We start from the raw sequence: 26,406 nt of genomic DNA on the forward strand, positions 1-26,406 counted from the left end.
ACCCGGCCCCTATCCCTCCAAACCCTTACTATTCATATACCCATCCAAATGCCTTTTAAATGTTGCAATTATACCAGCCTCCACCACTTCCTCTGGCAGCTCATTCCATACACGTACCACACTAGCTGAAAATCAGGCTATTCTGCAAAACTATGCCGACTTCTGTACTCTACACAAGTCTTCTTCCACCTACTTCATCTCAGTTTCTCAAAATATCCTTCTATTCCTTAATATATTTGACTAATTTCCTTCAAATGCATCTTTGCAAATTGCCTCAGCCATTCCACATGACAGCAAGATTCCCACCCTCACCTCTCTGAGTGGCCTTCTCGACTGTATCAGATTATAAAGAAAAAAACATCTTGAAGCAATGACTGAATGTATGAGAGAAAATGTTAAGAAGCAGACAATGCCTCTAACTGGACAAGGTCTGTGCTACAATTGCAATACAACTCTAATTGTGGTCTATATCATGTTGCTGTTATGTAGCTTATTGATAAACTTTATCAATGTGTTTGGTTAATATATCCTATGTAATAGAATGCTCTCTTTGGCCTGTTTATTTCACTGGAAGAAAGATGATTTGAGCAAATATAGGTGGGTTCCATGGTAATTGGCATCTGTAGGCCAAAAGGCTAGGGAACTCTCAAAAGATAGGTTCCAAAAACACCTTTACTGGTTTTTGTGCTGAGAACCTATTTTTGATTTTAAGACAACTGGTCTTTTGAAATCTGCAGCCCAATGAACTTGACCAGAGAAAGAACTAGAGCTTCTTTCCATGTGACATTTACTGCTGCTCACTTGTGCTCTCTGTATTCCCCACCTTTTCCGCATAATCTTGCACATTCTTCCTTTTCAGCTAACTAACTAATCTCCTTCGTAATTGACATTTCTCATCCCTGCAACTATCCTTGTGAGTGTTTCTTGAGTCTCTTTCTACTGTCTTCAGTAAAGTGGGATGCCTAGATCTGGATGCAGTGTTCTAGTTAAGGCCAATGATTTGTTCAAGTTTGACATAACCTTCTTACTCTTGTACTCTATTCCCCTGTTAATCAAGTCTAGGATACTGTATGGTTTATAAGCTGCACTATCAGCCTTACCTTGCAACTTGGATTGTTAAAAAGTGTGGTGCTGGGAAAGCACAGCAGATCAGGCAGCATCCGAGGAGCAGGAGAGTCGACGCTTCAGGAGTAGACCCTTCACCATCCCTGATGAAGGGCTAATATCCGAAACATTGACTGCCCTGTTCCTCAGATACTGCCTGATCTGCTGTACCTTTTCCAGCACCACACTTTTTAACTCTGGCTCTCCAGTATCAGCAGTCCTCACTTTTGCCTAGTTGCAACTTTCAATGATTTATGCACATATACATCTTTGTCTTCCTGCACCCCCTTTAGAGTTGCACCCTTTATTTTGTGATATCTCTCTGTGTTCTTCTCAACAAAATGAATTACTTCACAATCTCCATATTGAACTTCATTTGCCACTTGACTACCTAATCTGACATTTTGAAGTTATAGTCTATCGTTTTTGCAGCTCACACTTTTGTGATCAACGTTTTGTGGCAATCTAATTGCGATGATAAAGAATTCCATTTTGCTTCAAATTAATAAAAGCATTACGTATTTTTCAATTAAATTTCAGAGGTAGAACTGTGTTGGCTACAGTTAGTGTGGGCAGAACAGAGAGGAAACATAAACATGATTAGAGAGTGCTCTTGATTTCAATAGGAAGCAATGAACCTGTGTGCACAGTGATGTTGATCACCTAATCAGTATGTTGTATTAGAGATGATCCAATGGTTTTGAAATATTAATACAATGTAAACTTTCAATTCCAGTTTAGTTTGACTCAGACTATTTGATAACAGGTATCAAAAGCAATTATAACCCTACCCAATGACTGGAATTCTGCTCCTCATACCGTTTAACTGCATTCAGTGCATGACTCCTTTGATTTTGTGGGTTATGTTCTACTAAGAAGACTTTCTGAACCCAAGTAAAAGCTTCTAAAAAGGATACATGTGGCAGTATTTTACTAGCCTGGGTCTCTCTACGACCATGAGTCTATGTGAATGGCAGTCTAATTGAGTAAGCGAGCTGATGGCCTCTGATTACTGACAAATCTTGGTTGATGGGGCTTTCCACCTCCAAGGTCCTGATCCCATGGGAGACCTGCTGATGACCTCTCAACTGGCTGGTCAGGAGAAAATACTGATGGTGCCTTCCAGAAAGGATTTGTATGTCTCTCACTGAGCCTCGAACTGGTAGCTAAGGCTCCAATTGCTTCCACAAAGTTCTCTTAAGTAAAGTTTAAAACATTATTGAGGATGTTATCAACTCAGCGTACCAGGTGTAAGTCCATCAAAGTGGAAAGCAGTGGGTTCAATAACAAAGCATCCAATCCACAAAGCCCATTTAAAATTATCCTATTAATGAATTTCAGATACAGTTTCTATTATCATGCTAGCACTATATAAATTATGTTTTTTTGTTGTAATTTAATGATTTGTAATTATTAGTTTCAGTCTGAATAATGTAATCTAACAGCTTTTGTAAAGAATGTTCATAGGTAGGCAAACTGCTCAAGCTCCATACTAAATCATCCCAGCAAAAGAATCATTGCCAATTCTTTGCCAGAATTTATCATACAGAATACACTTAAAAATATAAGCTCCAGATCAGTAAGAGGCACAGGTATCAAAATTATTTTTATGAATACAAAGGCTTGAGAAGTGCAGCCTTCACCTTATTTGCCGTAGCAAGGTAGAAATTTAAAGTGCAATTATAATAGACATTGTACAATGTATGAATGGAGTAACTTTTGGATTACTTAATTTAGGGAGACTGCTAGAAAATTCTTGTCTATCCACTAAAAGGCAAGAGTGATTATTGAATAAGTCTTGGGAATTGTCCATAACATATTTTAACATACATAACTGCTAATCCAGTTCATTCTTACCAAATAATGCTGAGCAATGGAACAATAGAATTTAGGTAAGTGTTTGAAGTTGTTTCTCCAAAGTAAATCAAATTGAAACCTATATGAACATTTCAGTGGTGAATAATTCATCAAAATTAATTTCTCTTATTTCCTCATTCATGTTTTTCATTAAGAAAACAGAAATTTAAAAAATTTCTTAATAAATTTTGCAATGGATTTTGTATAAAATGTATGTTTAAAGCTAGAGGAACTTGTTCCTGTTAACAGAATTAGCTTTCCATTTTGTTTCTTTCAAGTCATGATCCTAAACTTTATATATAGAGAGAGAAAAACTGAAAGAATTGCGTATGCTGGAAAATTGAAACAAAAACATAAATTGTAAACTCTGTTTTCATTAATATATTGAGGCTGAGGCCAGTATCAAGATGAATATTTCCTGTAAGCTGCACATACGCATGTCCGTGCAGCAGCTAAGGAATCCTGCACGCGCTGTATCATCCTTCTCCATACGCTTTGCCTTAAATAAACTGCTCTGTCCACTTCAAAGTCAGAACAGGAACAACAAAAATCGTAGAAAACATCAGTCAGTTCCACAAACCCACTCTGGGAAAATGACTCAAATGTCACGTTTTTCTCCCAGGGTGGCAGGATTCTCTGGGAGATGAGCAGAATAAGAGGAGAAGCTGTGGTTGTGGAAGTGGCATGTACAGAAACCTGATGGGCTTCCGTGATGGGTTTCCAACACTATATTGACATTTCATTTTTTTAAAAATCTCTCAGCCTTTATTTTTCACCCACTAAACACTTTCCTCGTGCCTCATACATGCCATCTTGTGCCCCAATCTCTCCCAGGCTCCTCAAACAACTGTTATGGCCTTTTATGTTCCAATGTCCAGTAATGTCTCCGAACCCCCTCTGTAGACCCATATTCCTCAAGCCAAACTATGCTCCTCCAACCACCCATGTGGGCCCTTACACCCTCTAATTCAATCCATTCACCCTTCCACAAGCCTTTGCTCTTATACTTATTGTGCCAGCTCACTTAGCATTGACTACACACAAACCTCAGAATCCCTGCAACAATAAAATACAATTATATAATATAAAACTCCAAATATGTATTGCCAACTAGCTATATTAAAAATACTCTCATTCATAAAATTCCATTAACTACATTTACAAATGAATAAAATCAACAAATAAATAAAATCTTATAACAACAAACATTTCTTCTGACACTAAATGTTGGAATTTATAGTCCAACATCAGAGCCTAAGACCACTTGGAACTGTTACTCAAACTGTGAACTGACACCCAACTAGAACAATAGATAGTTGTGAAATCAGTCATGCAGCACTAGTCCAGTGATGGAAATCTTCAGGTTTAGGTCAACAGACAGCGTGAAGTGGCAAGCAATCTTTTTACAACACTCCAGATTATTTTCTTCAAAGTTTAAAGGGCAGCACTTCTAAATGAGAAACCATACAATAGAATCCCTACAATGTGGAAGCAGTCTATTGAGTCCACACCAACCCTCCAAAGAGTATCCCAACCAGACCCCAACCCTATCCCTGTAACACAGCCTTTCCCACGGCTAATCCACCTAGCCTGCACATCCCTGGACATTAAAGATAATTTAACATGGCCGGTCCACCTAACCTGCACATCTTTGGATTGTGGAAGGAAACCAGCACACCCAGAAGAAACTCACCCAATCATAGGGAGAATTTACAAACTCCACACAGACAATCACCCGAGGGTGGAATTAAATCAAGATCCCTAGTACTGTGAGGCAACAGTTCTAACCATTGAGCCACCATACTGCCCACATCATGTCTCAACAACATGACAACTCCCTTTGAAGAGTCCTCTGGATGTATCTCTTGATATTTTTGTCAAGCCCACAAAACCCTTGACAGGTCTCTTGACATATTATCTGGTCAGCATGGACGAGTTGGCCCAAAGTGTCTGTTTTCATGCTGTACATCTCTATGACTCCATATTTGTTTGACAGTGCTTCAGAGAGTTTTATGAGTTTGTTTTGCTGGGTTTATTGACAATTCCAATGAGCTTGGCAGTAATGTTTTTTATGCACAATCTACATACATTTATGTCTACTTCTAACAATTTCACAGGGAGCATTACCTCTCCTAAAAGACACCTTACTTCTTTCATAGGATACTTTACCACTTCAAAAGTGTCTAGGGAACAGATCCAAGGGGATCGCTCTCCAAAGAATGTTCCCCTGACTATCCAAATAAATCTACTAAGTTTGAACTTGTTCTTATCGTTTCGACTCTACACGCTTAGATTTTCATTTTCCAAGGATACCAAAATCCCTTTTGAACATTGTTAGCCTGTGATCAAAATGGCCAGCTGCATCTGTAAAATGCATAAGCACAAAATACACTTGGCTCCCATTCCAATCTCTGAACAAAAATGGAAAGAGCTATGTTGGCGGGGGGAGGGGTGTGAACTTGCTGTGTTTAACGTGAAAGAGAGGCTCAAGTTTTGCTGAAAATCCAAGCCTTAGAACACAAAAGTAAGGAAGCAATGGTGAGCCTGTATAAATGCTGGTTCTGGGGTACTGAAGCTGAGGCATTGTGTCCATTTCTGGTCACTATTCTTTAAGAAAGATGTGAAGCATTGGCGAGGATGCAGAATGGGTTCATGGAAATAGAATGAAGGATTTGCGTTCTATTGATAGATAAATGAAGCTGAGGCTGTTTTCATGAGAGAAGGAAGGGTTGAGTGGAGATTTCATAAAAGTGATCAAAATCAGGAGGAGTCGGGCATAGTAGCTGGTGAGAAAGTTTTTCCGTCAGTGTAGTGATCAAGAATAGATGATATTGATTTAAAGTGATTGACAAAAGAACCAGAATGGACCTGAGGATGAATGTTTGTACTCGACAAGTGTTTCAGATCTGGAATGCACTGCCTGAGAGTGTGGTAGTGAAGGTCACTTGTGGCTTTTAGTATGAATTGAGTAATTACCTGAAGAGAACAAATTTGCATGGCTCCAGGAAAAAGGCAGCTGGTGGGTGTAGTTAAACAGAGCAAGCATGGACATGACAGGCTAAATGAGTTTTGTTTCTGCCATTACAATTCTGTGAATCTTTCCATTTCTTTCTAATTTTACCTTCCTCAAATATTCATCCTCTTTGCTTTTAATCATGACCTTCAATATGTTTATATCGCCATCTGTTAAGACATTTAGTGCACAAACAATTTTCTGCATAATAAAGTTCTCTCACTCTCCTGGTTTGAAATGGTGACAGTGTGAAATGACCCCTATAGTTATCAACTTACTAAGCAGCAGAAGCTTATCAAAATCCAAAAATTTGAACAACTCCCTCCAATCTTTTCTCAATAGTCTCTGTTTTAGTGAAACCCAACAAGACATATGGAGTGTCCCTAGCAGAGTTCAACCATGTTATTCTTGAACCTGCCACATTGAAATTTGACCCCTGAAGAAGGAGGGTTAAAGTTAATCAGTGTTTTCTTATTTGATTAATAATGAAGAGACCTACAAGGAGAAGTATATATTTTATAAAATCAGATGAACATTTTCTTCCTTAACTTTTATTCTATCATATTGAAATGTCTTTTGGTACACTTTGTCTAAGCTGATACAAGAACACTGATCCCATGGATGAGGCTTTGGAAGATTGAACATTCCTGTGCCACCAGAGCCATGTTATTCTCTTCAGGAGAGTCTTTTTTGTATTTATTCATGGGATGCAGATGTAGTAGGCTGGGCCAGCACTTAATTGCTCATCCCTAGTTGCCCTCAAACATATGATGATGAGCTGCTTTCTTGAACTGCTGCAGTCCATTTGGTGTAGTTAAGCCCACAGAGCTGTGAGGGAGGCTGTTCTAGTACTGTGACTCAGCAACAGTGTAGGAGCATCAATATATTTCCAAATCAGGATGGTGAAAGGCTTGAAGGGCAACTTGCAGGTGGTGGTGTTTCCATATTTCTGCTACCCTTGACCTTCTGGTTAGTAGTGGTTGAGGGTTTGAAAGGTGCTGTCTAAGAAGCCTTGAAGAATCCCTGCATTGCATCTTGTAGATCATACAATTTACCACTGAACACATTTGTGGAATGTTTGTCGAGCCAACCAAGTGGGCTGTTATCTCCAAGCGTAAAAATGTGTTGCTGGAAAAGTGCAGCAGGTCAGACAGCATCAAAGGAGCAGGAGAATCGATGTTTCGGGCATTAGCCCTTCTTCTCCAAGATCATGCTAAGCTTACTGAGTGTTGCTGGAGCAATACTCATCCAAGCAAATGAGGAGTATTTCACCATACTTGTACCTTGTAGACAAGAACAGGTTTTGGAGAATAATGAGATGTGTTCTTCACCGCAGTAGCCCTTGCCTCTGACCTGCTCTTGTAGCCACTGTATATAGGTTCTGTTCAAGCCCCAGGATGCTGATAGCAGGGGATTTCAGATGCTATTAAATGTCAAGGTGTGATAATTAGATTCTGTGTTGTTGAAGGTGGTCATTGCCTATTTTTTGAGCATTGTGATCTTCAAGGAGGCCAACAAAACAAACGAACTGAATTTACTAAAAACCCCAATGAGAAAATTAACAAACCAGATGTCACTATTTCTAGTGTTTATTTAATTAATTAAACATGAATAAACCTAATTTTAACATGAATGGGAAAATTGTTGTCAACATAAACCATAAAATGCATATTAAATAATGGATATAACATTGATACAATGGATTTAGTAGGCAATCCACTTAACAAAAATAGTATTAATTTCAGCCATATGGTCCTTCAAAACTGAATTTTTCAGAGAAAAATACAGTTCCTTTCCATTGAAGTTTTGCCACCAATGTTCATCCAATAGCAGCTCCCAATTAACTTGATTCCTTTGGGCAAGGTTGTCACCAAAATAATGTATTTGTGCAGGATTTCCTCAGCTCCGATCACTTCAGTCTGATGGCATACATCCCCACTCTAAAAATTTTTGCCTTAATCTCAAGCAACAACTCTATGCACTGTATTACACTTTGTTTGTTTGTTAGAAGTGGGTGTCACTGGATAGGCAAAAATTAATCACCCAACCCTAATTATCCTGGAGAATGTAGAGCTGAGCTACTTTCTTGAAATATGTTAAAAATCACACAGCATCAGGTGATAGTCCAACAGGATTATTTGGAAGCACAAGCTTTCAGAGTGCTGCTCCGTCATCAGTTAGCTACCTGATAAAGGAGCAGCGCTCTGAAAGCTTGTACTTGCAAGTAAACCTGTTGGACTATTACCTGATGCTGTGTGATTTTTAACTTTGTCCTCCCCAGTCCAACACCAACACCTTCACTTTTTGAATTACTGCAATCCTTAGGGATATGGAGACTTCCACAGTGCAGTTAAGAAGCAACTTCTAAGTTTTAACCCTGTTGCAGTGAAAGAATGGTGATTGGCTTCTTTGAGAACAGCAGACAAAAGAAACACCGGAGTCTAGATTAGAGTGGTGCTGGAAAAGCACAGCAGGTCAGGCAGCATCCGGGAACACCGGAGACAGTCTGCATCATCTGACCAAGGAGTCAGACAAGTGTTTCTGCAGCTGGAGATATGGTTCTATGTATATTGCTTCCAGTGTCAAGGATGTCACAGCGCAACTATGAGGCATTCTTCAGAGAGACAGTGAACAGTTAGAAGTTGTGGTCCACATTGTCACCAGTGACTTAAGTAGGAAGAGAGACATGGTTCAGAAATCAGAATTAAGGTAGTTAGATTGAAAATGAGCAAGCAAGACAGCAAATGTGGTAATCTTCGGATTATTCCCGATGCCACAAGCAAATGAGCACAGAAATAGAAGGAGAGGACAGATTAATGCATGGCTGGAAAGATGGTGCAGGAGGGAGAGCTTAACATTGCTGGGATACTGAAATGGGCTCTGGGGAAGATGAAACCTGTACAAGCCAGATGGGTTGCACCCCAGCAGAACTGGGACTAAGTTCCTTGTGGCGTATTTTGCAAATGATTTTGGAAGGACCTTAAATTAACTCAGCAGGGATGTGGAGACCGAGAAAGAATAATTGAGAACACAAAATATTTAGAGAGACAGATAGCATCTCTATAGAGAATAGAAAGTCAGTAGTTGAAGTTGGATCATTGAAAGAAAAGTGTTGAAGTGTAAATCAGCAAATATTCAATGTATAGTACATGAATTACTGTCCATGAATGCATTAAGTCTAGTAAGTAAGATTGGGGTGTTACAGACACAGGTTGCAATGTGGAAATGTGATTTGTAATAACATCAGATAGCTGTCTCAAGGATGTGCAGAATTGGGTGCTCAATATTCTTGGGTATTTATAAAGATGAAAGCGTGCTATCTGCCTTCTTGACCATCTTATCCACTTGTGTTGCCATTTGCTGGGAACTAAGGACCTGTACAGGCAGATCCTTTTCCGTATTAATGCTTCCAGGGGTTCTGCCATTTGCTGTGTACTTCCATCCTGCATTAGACCTTCCAAATGCATCACCTCACATTTATCTGGATTAAATTCCAATTTCCATTCCTCCACCCAAGCCTCCAGCCTATCCATATCCTGCTGTATTCTCTGGCAATCCTCCTCACTATTCCCAGCTCCCCCAAATTTTGTGTCATCCACAAACTTACTAATCAGACCACCTACATTCTCTCCAAATCAGCCCTGATCCCTGTAGAACACCACTCGTCATAGATCTCCAGCAAGAAAAACACCCTTCCATCGCTACTCTCTATCTGCATTCATTTGGTGCTCACACTAGATACCAACTAAGAGCTAACTCATGCCAAACCATATTTCCACCTTTTACATCCTTCACCTACCATGTCAACGTACCTAGTATCCACCAGTACTGGGAGGAAAAATGAAGTTTGATTACTAAATTTCATATATTTCAACTGCATTCTATTGAGAAAATACACCCATGCAGGTCAAACACATACAATTTAGGGTTCCTCATGACAAGCTGTCAAAATCTCACTTTCATGGTGACAGCTTAAACAGCCACTTGCTGCAGTAACACACGCATACACAAATCCCAACCTGACCCGACGTCGAACTCTGAAGCAATGGGATGTGCCATCGTTGAAGGTAGGGTTTTTTTCCATTTTGGGCCATTGCTGCCATTTTTGCCATAACTGAGATCCTTTCCATTGTGCAGGAAATTTGGACCAGCAGGCAAATGTTTTGAAATAAATAGAATAGAATAGCTTTTATTGTCACGGGAACTCAACTGAGTGCAGTGAGAAGTTTGTAATGCCACCTCTTGGCGCTATCGTAGGTATAGAGTATCTAGATGCAGAAACTTTAACTGTTGTCACAGAGTTAAAATAGTAGGAAAACAAAATACAGAGTTTAAAAGCCCTGAATGAGAATAAAATGTATCTTTAAAGTAGTCAAGTCATATTCCTTTTCTTCTGAGTCTGTGCCCAGCAGGATTCAGAATATGAGGCTTCCCCTCTGTCCCGGACTCAACTCCAGAAATCATCCCTCCGGCCAGCCTACACTCGCTGTGCTCCCCACTACAGGACTTAGCCCATGACTCCCTCTGCTCCCCATTCCAGGACTCAGCCTGCAACTTGCTCTGCTCCCTGCTCTAGGACTCGACCCACAACTTGACCTACCTTCAACGATGGCACATCCCGTTGCTTCAGAGTTCGACATCAGGTCAGGTTGGGATTTGTGTATGCGTGTGTTACTGCAGCAAGTGGCTGTTTAAGCTGTCACCATGAAAGTGAGATTTTGACAGCTTGTCATGAGGAACCCTAAATTGTATGTGTTTGACCTGCATGGGTGTATTTTCTCAATAGAATGCAGTTGAAATATATGAAATTTAGTAATCAAACTCTCACCTCCAGTATTTTAAGAAATTAAAAGTTGGGAGGAGGCAGGAGAGAAGAAAAATGAGGAGGAAAAAAAGAAAAAGGACAAGGAACTGGTGAGTAGAGGACCTCGGGCTAGAGCGTCTTACTGTGCCACCATCTTGTTGCCAAATAGATTAACCATTTCTGATAATGGACAAACTGATTCACTTGCAGCTACATCATTAGGCTGGTTTACAACTGCTCAGGGTAGACAGTGAATGAAGAAATTACACAGCCTGCCTGATGGTACCTGAATGAGATTTAGAGCTATTTTTTCCTCATTTAAATTTCTTTGAGCTGCAAGTACTCAATGAATGACTGACAGATTATTGCCAATTGTGAGGTTGGTGCTGAAACCAACATTTCTGATACGGACCAAAGCCAGACATTAACCTTAATATGGAGGGAGAGACAACACAAAGAGTGGTGAGCACCAAACAGTGAATGGTAAATTTAGTTTGGTCAAAGAGAACTGTTAATTAAATTCCCTGGCCAGCAGGAAGCCAAGATACCAAGGTTTTTACCTCGTTTTTAGCCATCGGTTCTTTTGAAGATCAATTCTTTTTCTTCTGACAAATGTAGATATTGAGCTGCAACTATTATAATACAGTAACCTATTTATTAGCTGACACCTTTGGGACCAGGAGTATGCTGGTTGATCAATATTCCAGATAATCAAGATGTACGCATAACCACAATAAACTCTGACTGAGCGAAGCTTCGAAACATCAACAATCCCTCAAAAAAATTGATGTAACAATATAAACACACCTAAAATCAATGTTAGGATACACAGTAAGAATAGAAACATAATGCATGGCGTATACAGATCACTGTTATACTTTATTTACAGCGTCAATACTTGGACATGATGATAGATCCAGGATTTGAAATATATAATGTTGGCCAGTTTATTAAGAGTGCCTGGTTGATTAAGATGCCAGTTAAAATGAAGTTTGCTGTACAGTCAATGGCTGAGCCAGATTATTATATCAGGTAGAGTGGAGAGTCTCACTGGACACTCTTATTTTTAAATGGAACATTGAATCATAATATGCCCCAGTCTATGGATGGGGAGGAATTTGTTAGATGTGTTGAAGAAAATTTTCTATATCAATAAAAGAAGGCAAATGTTGTATTGGTCGTCATTGCGAGAGGTTTCGAGTACAGGAGCAGGGATTTGTTGTTGCAGTCATACAGGGCCTTGGTGAGGCCACACTTAGAATATTGTGTGCAGTTTTGGTCTCCTTTTCTGAGGAAATATGCTGTTGCTCTCAAGGGAGTGCAGTGAACAGGCTGATTCCAGGGATGGCGGGATTGACAAGTGAAGAGAGATTGAAAAGGTTGGGATTGTTTTCGCTAGAGTTCAAACAAATAAGTGGGGATCTCATAAAGATTGATAAAATTCTAAGAGGACTAGACAGGGTAGATTCGGGGGTGGGGGGTCGGGGTGGAGGTTGGTGTTTCTCATGGTGGGTACATCCAGAACCAGGGGTCACAGTCTGAGGATTTGGGGTGGACGATTTAGGACCGAGATGAGGAGACATTTCTTCACCCAAAGAGCAGAGAGCCTGTGCAATTCATTACCACAGGAAGAAGTTGATGTTGAAACATTGAATGTATTCAAGAGAGGTAGCTGGATAGAGCACTTGGGATGAATGGGATCAAAGGTTATGGGGAGAAAGCAGGAATAGGTTATTGAGTTGGATGATCAGCCATGATCGTGATGAATGGCAGAGCAGGCTCAAAGGGCTGAGTGGCCTCCTCCTGCTCCATCTTCTATGTTACTTTGTACCTACTAGAGAACATGACCTTCTTGTGGGAAATAAATCAGGGCAAGTGATTGAAGTGTTAATAAAGGAGCACTTTGGGACCACTGATCATAATGTTATTCATTTTAAAATAGTTATGGAAAAGGATAGGCCTTGTATAAAAGTTAAAGTTCTAAACTGGAGTCAGGTCATTTTTGATGGTATGAGAGAAGAACTTTCAAAATTGATTGGAGTAGACTGTTCATCTGTAAAGGGACGACTGGCAAGTGAGAGGATTTCAAAAGAGGTAACAAAAGTTCAGAGGTGGTATGTTCCTGTTAGAGTGAAGGTTAAGGCTTGTAGGAATAGGGAACAAAGGATGACTAGAGATATTGAGGCTCTGACCAAGAATAAGAAGGAGGCATATTTTACCCCTTTATATTTCAGGTATAGACAACTCGGATCAATCGAATCTCTTGAAGAGTATAAAGGTTGTTTAGGCATTCTTAAGAGGGAAACCAGGAAGGCAAAGTGGGGAAATGAGATAGCCTTGGCAGATAAGGTAAAGGATAATCCAAAGAGATTCTACGAGTATATTAAAGACAAAATAACAACTAGGGAGAGAACAGGTCCCCTTAAAGATCAACAAAGCTGTCTGTGCATGGATCCACAGGAAATGGGAGAGATACTAAACAAATGTTTCACTTCAGTATTTGGTGTGGAGAAAGACTTGGAAGCTAGGGAACTCGGGGAAGTAAATATTGATGCTTTGAATCAGTTCATATTACAGAAGAGGAGGTACTGGAGGTCTTCAAAGCAATAGGGAAGATAAATCTCCAGGACCTGGGAAAATAAATGTATCTCCAGCACCTGATCAAGTGTTTCCTAGGATATTGCTGGAAAGCCAGGGAAGAAATTACGATTCCCCTAGCAGAGATATTTGGATCATCTATAGCCACAGATGAGGTGCCTGAAAACAGAAGGGTAGCTAGTGTTGTGCCTTTAGTTAGGAACGGCTGTAAGGAGAAGCCTGGGATTCCTATAGCCCTGTGAGTCTGACATCAGTGGCAGGTAAGTTATTGGAGAGGATCTGAGAGACAGGATTTACATGCATTTGAAGAGGCAAGAACCAATTAGGGATAGTCAGAATGGTTTTGTGCGTGAGAAATCGTGCCTCACAAACTTGATTGACTTTTTTGAGGATGTGAGCAAGAAAATAGATGAGGGCTGTGAGGAGTGTTGTAGAACAGAGAGTCCTAGGGATTCAGCTACATAGTTCATTGAAAGTTGCACCACAGGTCGACAGGATGGTAAGGAAGGCATTCAGAACATTTGCTGTCATTGCCAAGGCCTCTGAGTTTGCATTGGATGTCATGTTCTGTTTCTACAGGGCATTGACAAGGCCATTTTGGAGTACTGCATACAGTTCAGGTCACCCTTCTGTAGGAAGGATATTATTAAACTGAAGGGGGTGCAGAAAAGATTTCCAAGGATGTTACTGAGAATGGAGGATTTGAGGAGAGGCTGGATAAGCTAAGCCTTGTTTTACTGGAGGAAAGGAGACTGAGTGGTGACCTTAAAGAGGTTTATAAAATCATGAGAGGCATAGATAAAGTGGATAACAAAGGTTGTTTCTCTAGTTCAAAACTGGCAAGCATAATTTTAAGGTGAGAGGAGACAGATTTCGAAAGGGCCTGAGGGGCAACTTTTTCACATGGACAGTGGTTCGTATGTGGAATGAACTGCCAGAGGAAATTGTAGATGCAGGTACAGTTACAACATTTAAGAGACATTTGGACAGATACATGAATGGAAAAGGTTTAGAATGAAATGGACCAATTGCAGGCAAATGAGACTAATTTAGTTTGACAAATGTAGTCAGCAGAGACGAGTTGGTCTGAGAGGCCTGTTTCTGTGCTGTATGACTCTATGACTCTGTACACTGAAGATGTTTTGTTTATAATTTGTAGATGAAGTATTTTCATCTACTCTGGTTTCAGTGACTGTGGTTTGGAGTTGCCCAGGAGCTTAATGGAAAATGGAAGTTAGAGAACCTCCACACCATATCTTTTCCAAAGTATTTAGGGATGATATCTTTTTGACCGCATTTGGTTTTCTAAACTTTACTGGAGTTGATGTCCCATTATCAAAGATTAACAGCGCAGGCCTAAATGGACTTAAGCAGCTTCAAACAAACAGTGATGATGGATGTTGAAGTTGTCATGGGTACATTCTACAATTCACTTGACTTCCTAGAGCATCACCACATTCCACTGAATGGGTGGGGAACAGAATACTCCACCGTGGGCAACCAAGTTGTTTGATGTTGTAGAAGATAATGGTTCTGGAAGGGTTAATGTTGGAGACTCATTAAGCTCCACCTAATTTGGTCATGGGACAGGAAAAAGCGGAACATCTTAGGATGTGAAGCACTGTAGATCAATATTGACAAGTCTTCTCATTGTTGTAGTGACAATGTTCAATGAACTAACGTAACTTGTACCTAAACACTATCATGCAATAAATTACATGTTTTAAGACAAGCGCCATTTTGTGCTAAGAGTCAATATGATTGTTCCTCCACCATCATAAATTAGATAGGCTCTTGAATTGAACAAAAGAAAGACAATTGGGTACAGCTTCCTTCCTACCCACAAATGCCTCATGACGATCAGCAATAGACATTGTTGCTTGATACCCAAGGTACAATGGTGTAAAAAGATTCATTGGACGTGGGAGAAGAAATTTCCAGGAGATCAAGTGAGTTTACTGCTTTAAGGACATTACCACTTTAAGAATTACTCACACACACAGTCAACAGCTGCAAACACTTGAACAATTAAACAGGCAGCAGAAATTAGTCTTTACTTCAGACCTGGGGAAGGAGAGCAGAAAAACCAATATGAGCACACTAGTCACATTTGACCAGTACAGGTTCTATTGAGTAGCAAAGGTCTGTGAGGGCCTTTCCTGTCACAGACTCAGTTAGGAAGCAAATCTATCAGAGTTCTGTGGCTAAAGTTAGAAATTGGGCAAGGAAAACCTTTAAATTAACAGTGCAAAAATCAGGCCACAAAGGCTAAAAATACATAAAAAAGCTTTACGATAGGGTCATCTGCCAGGGAATTTCAAAACACTCAAGACAGAACCCAGAAAGAAGTATTGAGATTACCTATGTTTGTACTGTTAACAGGAAGGAACTGTGTGATTATACAGGACTAGTGGACATGTTTTCCATTCTTTCCCTCAGTGAATAACATTTGCAGAACAGAAATCCCCTAAGTTTTTAAGCTGAAGCAAATACTGTCAACAAAAATGGGCAGATTATCACACTTCAGTTGATTGAGGAATATTTAACTGATGTCATTCAAACAGCAAAATCAGCTGCTGACCGTAGTTATAGCAGATTTGAATTTGATGTGAGATGATGAAGTGACAGAAATTCAAAGGGAATGTTTCAATTCTGCATCTTCCAAAGCAGAGTTATCAGTACCAGTGAGGTAATTCTCAATGAGCAGCAATCCTGATAATGAGGATGGCAAATTATCTGCTGCACAAGTACAATGACCACAGAGGGTGAATGAAGCCATCCAATGTCCAACACACATCTGACACCACATTTGAGAATAAGAATTTACTTACTGAAAATGAAGATGAGCTGCACATGACTCTAGAAAAGCTAGACCAAAATGCACAGATTCAGGATATGATTGATGAGGAGAAATTACATGGTTTGGATACCAAAAAATAAAAACACTTGTTTTCACGGAGCAGCCACCTTCCATGATGGCAACTCATGAGATTAATCATACAGCACAGAACAGACCCTTCGGCCCTGGATGTTGTGCCAACCTGTGAACTAATCTAAGCTCTACACTATCCCTTCATCATCCATGTGCTTATCCAAGGATTGTTTAAATCCCCCTACTGTGGCTGAGTTACCTACATTGGCAGGTAGGGTATTCCACGCCCTTACCATTCTCTGAGTAAAGAATCTGCCTCTGACATCTGTCTTAAACCTATCACCCCTTAATTTGTAGCAATGCCCCCTCGTACAAGCTGACACCATCATCCAAGGGGAAAGACTTTCACTGTCTACCCTATCTAATCCTCTGATCATCTTGTATGTCTCTTTCAAATCCCGTCTTAGCCTTCTTTTCTACAACGAGAACAGACCCAAGTCTCACAGACTTTCCTCATAAGACCTTCCCTTCAGACCAGGTAACATCCTAGTAAATCTCCTCTGCACCTTTTCCAATGCTTCCATATTCTTCCTATAATGGGGCGACCAGAACAGTACACAATATTCCAAGTGCGCAGCACTAATATTTTGTATGGTTGCAGCATGACATTATGAATAAAGGCTCGTGAATTTTTTTTAGATTTAGCCAAGAAGAGTTCTTGGTAAACAAGCAGGAGGCTGGAATAACACAGCAAACCAGGCAGCATCAGGAGGTGAAGAAGTCAACATTCCAGGTGTAACCCTGCTTCAGGACTGGGGATGGGTGTAAGGGGAGCTGCAGATAAAAGGGGGCAGGGGAGCATTTTGGGTGGGGAGAGGGGCAGAGTGGTGAGGCATGATAGGTGAAGACAGGTAGAGGGTACAACCTGGTTGGTCGATGGGAGGAATGAATTTGGTTACAGGTGGAAGGAAGGATCGGTCGGAGGATTGGAAGAGAGGGGAAGGGGCAAGAAAGGGAACCGGAGGATGGGAAAGTAAGCTATTTGAAATTGGAGAGCTCAATATTGTGTCCTCTGGGCTGTAGGCTGCCCCGGTGGAAGATGAGGTGATGTTCCTCCAATTTGCAGTCTGATTTGTTGTGGCAATGGAGGAGGCCGAGGATGGTGATATCAGCAAGGGAAAGGCATTGGGTACTTGGGCCTTTGCAACCACATACCAGGATCCCCAAGAACTCTGTAACCTCTGTCTTCGCTCCGGATGTCTCCTCCATTGCTGCCCCAGATTGTGCCAACACAAAGATTCAGACTGGCCTCGATTTTCCTCCAACTTCTGCCTCCACTTCTGACTCTACCAACTCTGCAGTCAAGACTCGGATTCCATTTCCCAGGGCGCATCCATGCCTCGCATGATCTTATACATCTCTAAAAGATCCTCCCTCAGTCTCCTATGCTCTAAAGAAAAAATCCTAGCTTATCCAACCTCTCCCTATAACTCAGACCATTGAGTCCTAGCAACATCCCTGTGAATCTCTTTTGCATCCTTTCCAATTTACTAACATTCTTCCTACAACAATGTGACCAAAACTGAACACAATACTCCAAGTGTGACCTCACCAACATCCTGTACAACGGCAACATAACTTTCCAACTTCTATACTCAATGCCCTGTCTGATGAAGGCCAGTGTACCAAAAGCCTTCTTCACTACCCTGTCTACCTGTGACTCCACTTTCAGAGAACCATGGACCTGAACTCAAAGATCCCACTGTTCCACTACACTTCTTAAGGTCCTACCATTCACCATGAAATTCCTATCTTGAAGTGACTTTCCAAAATGCTTATCTATATTAAACTCCATTCGCCATTTCTCGGCCCACTGAAATGAATTAGTGCTTTCTGTTTGCAAGCTGGGTGGTTCTCTACTGCACTGGCTTCACACAAGCCATAACCACCTTGTCAGGAGCAAATCAGAACATTATTGGCAAACACTTTTCCCTATGTTAAGGACCCATTGGTTCTGTGGTGTCTTTTTCATTCACTCACAGAATGTGGGTGTTGGTAACTGGGCTGACATGTATTACCCATCCCTGTTTACCCTTCGGAAGTTGGTGGTCAGCTGCTCTCTGCAGTCCATTTGATTTAGGTGGACCCATTAGGGAGGAAGTTCCAGGATTTTGACCTAGTGACAATGAAGGAATGGCGATATGTTTTCACCTCAGGATGGTGAGTGGCTTGAAGGGACCCTGAAAGTGGTGGTGTTCCCATATATCTGCTACCCTTGTCACTCTAGCTGTAATGATTGTGGGTTTAGACAGTGGTTTGTAAGAAACTTCTGTTCCTGTACACTGTTGCCTGTAAAATGTAACATCGTGTATAGCTCAGTGTGCTTTAGCAAATGTGAAACAGCATAAAAAACATAAAACTGCCATTATCTCTTTACATTCTCCTAGTTTAAAGTAACATTCTTTCTTTAGTGCTCCATCCAAAAATAAACATATGTGGACTTTCCAATATTAAGTACCACCAAATCTGATTGGGTGGGATAAGGCAGAGAATCTTAGTCTCCTGGAGCGCAGACCTCTATCCTCCAGCCTTAATTTTTTTTATGGCAATGTTTATCCAACTCATGTAAAGTCTACCAAGGGCAGCACGGTGGCACAATGGTTAGCACTGCTGCTTCACAGCGCCAGAGACGCGGGTTCAATTCCCACCTCAGGCAACTGTCTGTGTGGAGTTTGTACATTCTCCCCGTGTTTGTGTGGGTTTCCTCTGGGTGCTCTGGTTTCCTCCCACAGTCCAAAAATGTGCAGGTTAGGTGAATTGGCCAGCCTAGATTGCCTGTAGTGTTAGGTGAAGGGGTAAATGTAGAGGAATAGGTCTGGGTGGGTTGCTCTTCAGAGCGTCGGTGTGGACTAGTTGGGCCGAAGGGCCTGTTTCCACACTGTAAGTAATCTAATCTAATTTTAAAAATTACTATCATACAATAAACTAATATTGCCCTCTGTTTTCTTAAGACTCATTAGCAGTTGGTCCTCCACCATTTTAACCCAAACAGACTTTTAGACCCTCCTGGGTAACAAGGGCACATTTGGACCTGGAAACTGCAATTGTGTTCTACAGCCAATTTTAATAAGACTTTTGTCTGTTTAGGTGGAGGTAGCAGTGGAGTGGTAATTTTTTTTGAAAATTCATTCGGGGAATGCGTGTTTTGCTGGCTAGCCCAGGATTTATTACTCATCCCTGGTTGCCCTTGAGAAGGTGGTAGTGAACTGCTTTCTTGAAGCTCTGCAATCCCTTGGGAGTAGATAGACGCACATTGCTGTTAGTGAGATTGTAAGTTGATGGAAAACTCCATCAATGTTACAACACCAACTTTATGTGTCATTCCTCTTCTCTCTACATTGACATCACTCCCATAAGCATATTGTGACATCAAATCTAAACAAATGAAATTTTCTTTTGTTTAAAAAATTACTCAAGACTTGATCTTCATGCAGGCTCAGTTCCAGAAAGTGTCTGATGTGAGAAACCAACAGTCAAACTAACCTGTTAACTGCCAAGTCTTACTGACACTGCAGCCAGCAAGCTATATTTGCTGTAGTGAAACCATTTGAGAGTAGCTTTCCCATTATCTTTGTTTATGACCTATATTAAAACAAATTAATTATCCTCCCAAACAGAATTGACAAGGTGATGATATTGTCAGATTATCATATCATTGTGCCCTGTTCCTCCAAACACACGGCAAAGCACTTAGTAGATCAGCAACAGTGTCAGTTGAAACTAGTTTTTTTTTATTTAGTTGGTGCCTTCACTGAATTAAATGGACCAACAACGTCGATTGTTTCCCAGGCAACTATTATCGTCTCTGACTAAGATGCCCCTTAGGTCTATTCTTGTTAATCTCAAAGATTTTCTTTGATTTATTGTCTGACATTCTATATTTTGAGTCAGGTTAGACACTTTGCTTTCTACATGTTGAGATCAATTTCTGAAATGAACAGTCTGGGAAATAAATACACGAGCCATTAATGTCAATTTGGCCAACTGCCCTTGTGCAGCACTTGCTTGTTATCATGCTGAAACTATAGTGAGCCTTAAAGAAAATTAATTGTTCATTTTAACAGAAATTGAGCACTCTATAATTACTAATAGTGTACTTTGAATAAGCTGGTAAACATGTAACATTTCAGCTTTTAATTTTTCACCTTTGCAAAGTGCTAATGGTTGATAAAGAACACACAACGCTGACAAATTCACATCAATTTGCAAAGAAGTGGTTATGTGCTGGATTTAATTTTTATTATTATTTGGGTCATTTAGATATCTGACAGAGACAGGGAATGGTTACAGTGACAGGTTACACCCATGTATCATCTTCAAGGTATTGAATTACTCAACAAAAATTGGAAAAAAAGCTGGAGACTGAGAAATAGAGATATAAAGATTAGTAAGCTGACTGAATAGAAAATCAAAGAAATAGTTGTCAAGTAGATATTTGAAGAAGAAATAGTAAGATGGAAAAGCACGGGATGAAAAATATTTGAAGGCTCTTTAGCTAAAATGGAACTGAATGGAATGCAAAGGGAAATATAAATGATGTGCACTGGAATAGTAAGGGAATAGGCCTTGGAGATAGTCAGCACTACAGATGCTGGAAGTCAGAATCAATAAAATGTGGAGCTGGAAAGGCACAGCAGGTCAGGCAGCGTTGGAGGAGCAGGAGAATCGACATAATTGGGACTGATGATGGATCCCGACCCATCAGCTCTCCTGCTCCTCTGATGCTGCCTGACCTGCTGTGCCTTTCCAGCTCCACATTTTATCGGCAGTGAATAGGACTTACTATGTGACAGAACACAGACAGCAAAACCTTTAACAAACTGCGATTTATAAAAAGTAGAGTTCCAATAACCAGAAGAGACTAATGAAACTGGAAGTCGTGAAGCATAGTAAGCATTTGAGTGATGGTCAGATTGAGAGTAAAAGCTTGGAAATCTTACAGCGAATAAGAATCTATATCTAGTGCTTTGGGAACTTTCTTTCGTTGCTGTGCATTGTACCGTAGATATACAATACCCTTTCTTTCTGTATTAATTTTATTAAATTCATGCTTGTACCCAGCCCAATCATTGCGATGTTTTCTTTAGTTTACTTGTATATCTTCTCAGCCTTTATATTACTTTACAATCAGCTTTTATTTTCCTCCTGTACCTGAGATGGAAACCTTTTCTCCTTCAACTGTTTTGGAGTAAGTGTGAACAAGAATTTCACTGGATCTGTTCTGGGACCTACTTCAAAGACATGCCTCAAACCTAATTTCAGAAAAGCGCTAATTCTTTATTGTGCTATTCTGACATTTTCCAATTCCCAGGTAAAATTTAATTCAGTGCTAACTTTGAAAATGTGTTGTGGATCTGTACCTGTTGTTTCCTGAGCAATGTTTACTGAATTTGATGGTGATGAATATGCCAGATGCTATCAGTCAACTTGACAAATGAGTAACAGCAGTCAGGATTCAGGTTGAACAATCATTGATTTTCTTATGTAATCAAAGAAAGCCAGTATCATCGTTATAAAGTCCAAATTCAATCCTGCCTTCATGATTGTGGAAGGGTGAAGGAAAGCATAGAAACAAGGAAAAAAACTGAAAAGAGATATAAAGGAAAAACACACACATACTTGAAAGATCAATAACATAAAAGCCACAGTAGCGTGATGGTATTTCCCAAAATATTGCTTAGTCCTGCACAAGCCAGGTATTTCAGATATAAAGTAGCTCCTTCTCTATTCACCATACTTACCTCAGCCATTAAATTCTGAGACCAGCTGAAAGAACTACATCACATGAAGAACAGATGGTTTCACTTCTAAATTACGCTGCAACCATTCATGTAGCAACACATTGTACATGGTATAAAATTCTATTTAAAATCAAAACTTTGCATTTAACAGCAACCTAGGTATATGTATGCAGATGGCTGAGGTCCTTGGTTAATATTCACAGCATAACATTTGTTTGTAACTGCCAAGATGATTTCATGACTCTTGATAATAATTTTCTCACACAGTGTGACCAAATGGTACATAAAAGATAGGCCACAAAATGCATGATTATTGAATAATGTTTGATCCTCTAAAATTAGCATGATACAAATAACCAATCTTTCAAGATTAAGCACTGCTTCATCACTTGCATTTGAAATTACATGTAGAAACAGCATAGAATAGAAATGGTTTGTACGTAATACTTTATGAAGGGAAATATTCCATGATGTTATTAAGCATCTGTATCCTCATGCACCTTTTTGTCAGAATATTAAACAAAGAAATACTGTGGGAATATGTTATCAAATTTTAAATGGATTTACTTCATTGAAAATGATTGAAAAGTTTGCAGGTATTTTCATATTTGTGACTTATAAATTACAACATCTTACAAAATAAAATGCATAAAGAAAGTTATCATACTAGTCATCCATTATGAGACTTGCAATTTGTGTCAGTCATTCTATTTGTCAAATATTTATTCCTTCCTCGTCTAACGTCGGTCTGGTGAGTAATGCACCTGACCAGTTCCACACTTCCTATCACAACAGTCTCAGTATTACACATATTACTAAGAAAATGGATTTTTAAGTCTTAATGTAACACTTTAAAATTGATTGAGACTGAAAGTACAAGAAAAGCCAGTGTAAAATTACATTTTAAAAGTATTGTCAAGAAATGCATCAATACAAATATAGCCCATCTTTCCAGCATTGTTGTTTCTGGATAATAAGATTTTGAAAAGCATTGTTTTACATAATATTAGTCACTATATTATTCAAACAAAAGCAACAAACCTCAAACTAATGTAATCTCCAATTTCCTCTTAGGTCAACCCAAATCAAGACATACTCCTGGGATAATGCACAGGTTATTCTGGTTGGCAATAAATGTGACATGGAAGATGAAAGGATAGTATCTATGGAGAGAGGGAAGCAGTTGGCAGATCAACTTGGTATGTTCGGCGAATGTGAATTGTCATGTTTACCTGATATTTAATGAATTTTGTTGATTACATACTGTTACAAGTTAAGACCTAGTGGACATACCCTCTTGGTTTGACTCAGTCTGATTTGATATGTGATCCGGGCACCCATTTGATTCTCAGTGCCTATGTGATATGATCATCTAGAGACCAGAACTGTATGTTCATGTCTTTTGTTCACGTACTGCTTCAGTCCTTCTGAAAATGGACTGGAGAAATGTCTAATGAGCTGAAGGCAGCTATGAATTTTTAAGTCAAATTCAATTGATCCAATTTGTCACACATAAACTAAAGAGCTAACAGTGTTTCACATTATGTGAGTCTCCTTGTTTAACTTTAGAATCTTCTAACAATTCTCCAGCTTCTTGAAGCCTTTATCTGTCTGCTAAACTCTGGCTCATTTGGAGATCCATTGGGAAAATCTCAACTGATGGTCCAAATTGACTATTTACCATGTGGCATAGGTAGCCTTTGCTTCCTCCTGCAAGAAATGAAGGGTAACTAACCTAACATGTTATGTTACAACTTTGCTCCTATCCCTACCTCCTTATCTACTTCTGTGGCACAGGGAAAATTCAGCCCAGGTTGTGAAGTTTTTTTTTAAGACAAGTTTAAAAAAAAAATTCATTAGTTGCTGTGGGATATGATCTTACATTTAGTACAGGATCCACTTTTCTCCTGGGTGCCTTTTATGAAGGCTGCGTTCTCAAGAATCGTTTTAAAAAAGATATTAAAATCAGCTTTCCCTTCCAAATCTACTGTGAAAACTGAGCCAAGTGCCTGCAATATGATACCTACATGTTTCAGAATCCAACCATTCTAAGAATTAGATAAGTCAGTAATACATTGCTGGAAGTGCCTTCATAATTTCTATTCTCTACTACTATATTATGAAAGTAGTCAACAAGGTTAGTGTTTCTCCTCTTTAACTCCTCTGAAGACCTAAATCAGCTTCCTCCGAAGTCCTCCAAAGCCGATTGCACTGGAGTTTGCAACGTGTGGGTGAGTACCTAATCTCATGGTAACACCAGAACCTCTGCCACTGAAGACAGTACTGTGGTACCAGCCTTGCCCGTGCAATTGCAAAATGCAGTTCAGCTGATGGTATGAGAGACACAGAATTGCCAAAACACCAGCAAGTTTCCAGCCCCACATCAGGGCTACAATTAAATTATTGATCAAAAAATATCTTCAGTTGAATAAGACGATAGATACTGCCACTGGCTCCATTTTTGCCTGTTCTTTATTCATTCATGGAACATGGGCGTTGCTGGCTGGCCAGCATTTATCACCCGTCCCTAGTTCCCCTTGAACTGCTGCAGTCCAAGTACCCTAGGTTGACCCACGATGCCAATAGGGAGGGAATTACAGGATTTTGAGACAGCGACAGTGGAGGAACGGCGATGTATTTCCAAGTCAGGATGGTGAGTGTCTTGGAAAAGAACCTGAATGTGGTGATATTCCCATGTATCTGCTGCCCTTGTCCTTCTACTGGAAATGGCCATGGGTTTGGAAGGTGTTGATCTTTGGTGATTTGCTACAATGCATCTTGTAGAGAGTTCACATTATTGCTATTGAGTGTTGGTGGTGGAGGGAACGGATGCTTGTGACTGTAATGTTAATCAAGTGGGCTGTTTTGCCCTGGATGGTGTCAAGCTTCTTGAGTGCTGTTGGGGCTGCACTCAGGCAAGTGGAGAGTATTCCAACACACTCCTAACTTAGATTACTTACAGTGTGGAAATAGTCCCTTCAGCCCAATTAGTCCACACCGACCCTCTGAAGAGTAACCCACCCAGACCCATTCCCCTACATTTACCCCTTCACCTAACACTATGGGCAATTTAGCGTGGCTAATTCACCTAACCTGCACATTTTATTTGGACTGTGGGAGGAAACCGGAGTACCCGGAGGAGAATGTGGAAACTCCACACAGACAGTTGCCTGAGGTGGGAATTGAACCCGGGTCTCTGGCAGTGTGAGGCAGCAGTGCTAACCACTGTGCCACCTTGTGCCTTGTAGATAATGAACAGGCTTGGGAAGTCGGGAGTCAAGTTACTCGCAGCGGTATTCCAGCCTCTTGCCTGCTCTTGTAGCCACTGTGTTGACATGGCTAGTCCAGTTTGCCTGTTAGTCTGTAAACATAATCTCACTCAGACAAAACTTTGATATTGCCCTGAAAATAGGGCACAATTTCAGGCCGAAAGCCCACCATGTCAGTACTGACCATGATGCCATTCTAAACCAATCCCCTTTACCTGCGCAGGGTCTGTATGCCTCTATTTCCTCACTGTTCATGTGTCTGTTTGAATGCCTCGTAAACTTTGTTAATGTATTTACTTCTCCCATCTCGCCTAGCAGTGCATTTCAGGTACCTATCACACTCTGTGTAAAGGATTTCCTTGCACATCTCCCTTAAACGTCCCCCTTCTCACATTAAACCTATGCCCCCTAGTATTTGACATTTCCACCCTCAGAAAAAGATTCTGACTGTCCACCCTATCTTTGCCTCTTGCAAATTTATATACTTCTAACAGATTGTCTCTCAATCTCCAAACCTCTAGTGAAAACAATCCAAGTTTGTCCAACTGCAAACAAAAAATGCTGGAGATCACAGGGGGTCAGACATCATCCATGGAGAGAGAGCAAGTGAACATTTCAAATCTAGATGACTCTTCATCAGAGCTGAAGAGAAGTGTGGAGGGGACAGCATTTATGCTATAGTTTGGAGAGGTATAGTAGGTGTCGGGTGCTGGTACAAAAAAAATTGCTGGTAGTTCAGATTAAGTGATTGGAATGTGAGAATGGTAGAACAATGTGTGTCTAACTGGAAAGAACAGACAGTCCCACTGGGATGGGGGAAGGGAGAGAGAACATACTAGAATGTAACAAACTAAGATAAAGGGAAGAAATGATTCACAATTTAAAGGTGTTGAACTCAATATTAGGTCCAGATAGCTGTAAAGTGCCAATCTGAAAGTGAGATGTTGTTCTTCCAGTTCCTCACTGGAACACTGCAGCATGCCGAGGACAGACATGTGGGCATGTGAACAGGACGCTGTGTTAAAATTACTAGCTATGGGACGGTCAGGGTCCTCCTTGCACACAATCCAGAGATGTTCTGCAAAGCG

At 40.3% G+C, this 26,406-nt stretch overlaps 1 protein-coding gene across 2 annotated transcripts in view; it reads left to right on the forward strand.

Moving 5' to 3' along the window:
- Positions 1 to 26,406, forward strand: part of LOC122549408 (ras-related protein Rab-3C) — a 179,618-nt gene that overhangs the window by 134,523 nt on the left and 18,689 nt on the right. For both annotated transcript variants that reach the window (XM_043689200.1, XM_043689190.1), the window contains exon 4: positions 23,124 to 23,248. In XM_043689200.1, coding sequence (XP_043545135.1) covers positions 23,124 to 23,248 — 125 coding nt within the window. The remainder of the gene's footprint in view (positions 1 to 23,123; positions 23,249 to 26,406) is intronic.

The sequence above is a fragment of the Chiloscyllium plagiosum genome, chromosome 1 (genome assembly GCF_004010195.1).
Source record: "Chiloscyllium plagiosum isolate BGI_BamShark_2017 chromosome 1, ASM401019v2, whole genome shotgun sequence".
Taxonomy (NCBI): Eukaryota; Metazoa; Chordata; class Chondrichthyes; order Orectolobiformes; family Hemiscylliidae; genus Chiloscyllium; species Chiloscyllium plagiosum.